The following is a 1,998-nucleotide window of genomic DNA, read 5'->3' as shown; positions in this document are numbered from 1 at the left end:
TGTTAATATTCTAATAGTAATTAATAATTCCGTATGAAATGGATCACATAATTTACATAGCAAGGAAATACAGAATTTTTTTTGTTTATCTTTTATAGAATATACTTCTTGGAATAGAAATGTGAGTAAAGTGAAAGCTGCAATATGTAATTTTAAGTTTCTTTCTGTGGTAGATCCCAGAAGGCCTTAACTTCATGACTGTCAATCACCAAGAATGCACTTGTATACCACTGTCCTTAAAAATTTAACATAAGCCAAATGCTCTTTTACTAAATCCCATCTCTATCTCCAGGACTGGATGATACTGTTACATATTTCAGCTGTGAAGCCACTGGTAGCCTTGAGATTAAAGATTCATTCACTTTAGTGATGGCAAGTGGCAGTCAGAAACCAGTAGGGTCTTTCCTCTGTTCCCAGCTTGAAATGATCTGAGTTCTACTGTTTTTCATTGTATGTAAATTACTTATTATTCTTTAAAAAAACTTTCTATTAAAGTATAACATACATACAGAAAGGTGCACATATTATAAATTATGTATCATTCTATTAATCTTCATAAACTGATAATAGTTTTGTAACTTGCCCCCAGATCAACCAGTTCTAGGAACAGAACATTATTAACACTGCAAAAGAAGCCCCCTCACCAGTCCACACTTCTAGTCACTATATATCCCTTCTAGGGTCATCACTATCTTTACTTCTATGAGCATAGATTAATTTGGGTTTGGGACTTTATATAAATGTAATCAAAGCATATATTCTCTGTTATGTATGGCTTCTTTTGGTCATTATTATGTTTGCAGAATTAATCTATGCTGATGCATGTGGCTGTAGAATATTCATGCTTGTTACTGAATAGTATTCTATTGTGTCACTGTATCTTCACTTATCCATTACACAGCTGATAGGGATTTGGATTGTTTCAAATATTTAGTTAATATAATAGTGTTTCTATTAACATTCTTCTAATTGTCTTTTGGTAAATACATGCACACATATTTTTAACTGTTATTTACATAATTGTACTTGACAAGTTTATTAATATAAATTTGCTCACATACTCACCCCATGTGTATTTTTTTCTAACAGATAAAAGATGAGTAACTTCATACTTTGGACTTAGCATTAATAATAGATACCATTTTTTGAGTAATTACTGTGTGTCAAGTGCCATGCTAAATGGTATTCATGTATTATATAATTTAATCTTTACAACAACCCTATAAGACATTTATTATTAAATGGAGGGTTAGAGGGGCTAAACAACTAATACAAGTTCACACATGCAGTAAATGCCTTAGTTGGAATTTATATTCAGATTTATCTGCCTTTATAGCCTTTTGCTGTTACCCCAGGTATAAAATTAGCTTTCTGCTTTCCCAACACCAGAATTGGATAAGAATCAAACTCTGAAATATCATAATAATGAATTAGATTGCTTTAGGTAAATTTTTCAAGCCCTTAAATTTAAAACAACTGTGCAGTGTTGCTCTTCTTTTTTTTTTTTTTCATGTCCTCATGGAGCTTATAGTTTATTGAAGAAAAATTGACAAATAGAAAAAAATAAATGTAACTAAAGGCTAGTATTAGGAAAGAGCAAGATAATGTATATGACAACACACATAAAAATATATTTGAATGGGTGTGAAATGAGGTAGCCCACTAGGAGGTGAAAAAGAATAGACAAAAATGGATTATGCACATCTCCAATTTTTACTATCATTTTTTCTCTCTTTTCCATCCTCCTTCTCTTGTCATTTTATTGAAAATTTCAATATGACATTTGATTAAAATAAAACATTTGATGGAAAGCAAATCTTCCTAGATTTCCAAATATTAAAGCATCCTTGTCGAAGGAGCCTTTTACTGAACTACCATGCACACGGGCACAAAGAAACATAAAGGACAATGGAAACCAAGAAGGGGTGTTGGGAGAGGGACAGAGGGTAAAAACTATCAGAAACAATGTTACTGTTAAGAAAGCAAAGATGGGCCGGG

At 31.8% G+C, this 1,998-nt stretch overlaps 1 protein-coding gene across 1 annotated transcript in view; it reads left to right on the top strand.

The window, feature by feature from the left end:
- CFAP47 (cilia and flagella associated protein 47) overlaps window positions 1–1,998 on the top strand; it is a 573,852-nt gene that overhangs the window by 75,130 nt on the left and 496,724 nt on the right. Inside the window, exon 14 of the mRNA XM_012642083.1 lies at window positions 293–393. Within this exon, the coding sequence (XP_012497537.1) occupies window positions 293–393 (101 nt within the window). The remainder of the gene's footprint in view (window positions 1–292; window positions 394–1,998) is intronic.

The sequence above is a fragment of the Propithecus coquereli genome, unplaced genomic scaffold (assembly GCF_000956105.1).
Source record: "Propithecus coquereli isolate 6110/MARCELLA unplaced genomic scaffold, Pcoq_1.0 Scaffold173, whole genome shotgun sequence".
Taxonomy (NCBI): domain Eukaryota; kingdom Metazoa; phylum Chordata; class Mammalia; order Primates; family Indriidae; genus Propithecus; species Propithecus coquereli.
The sequence above is the reverse complement of the archived record's forward strand: the minus strand, read 5'-3'. Positions and strand labels throughout refer to the sequence as shown.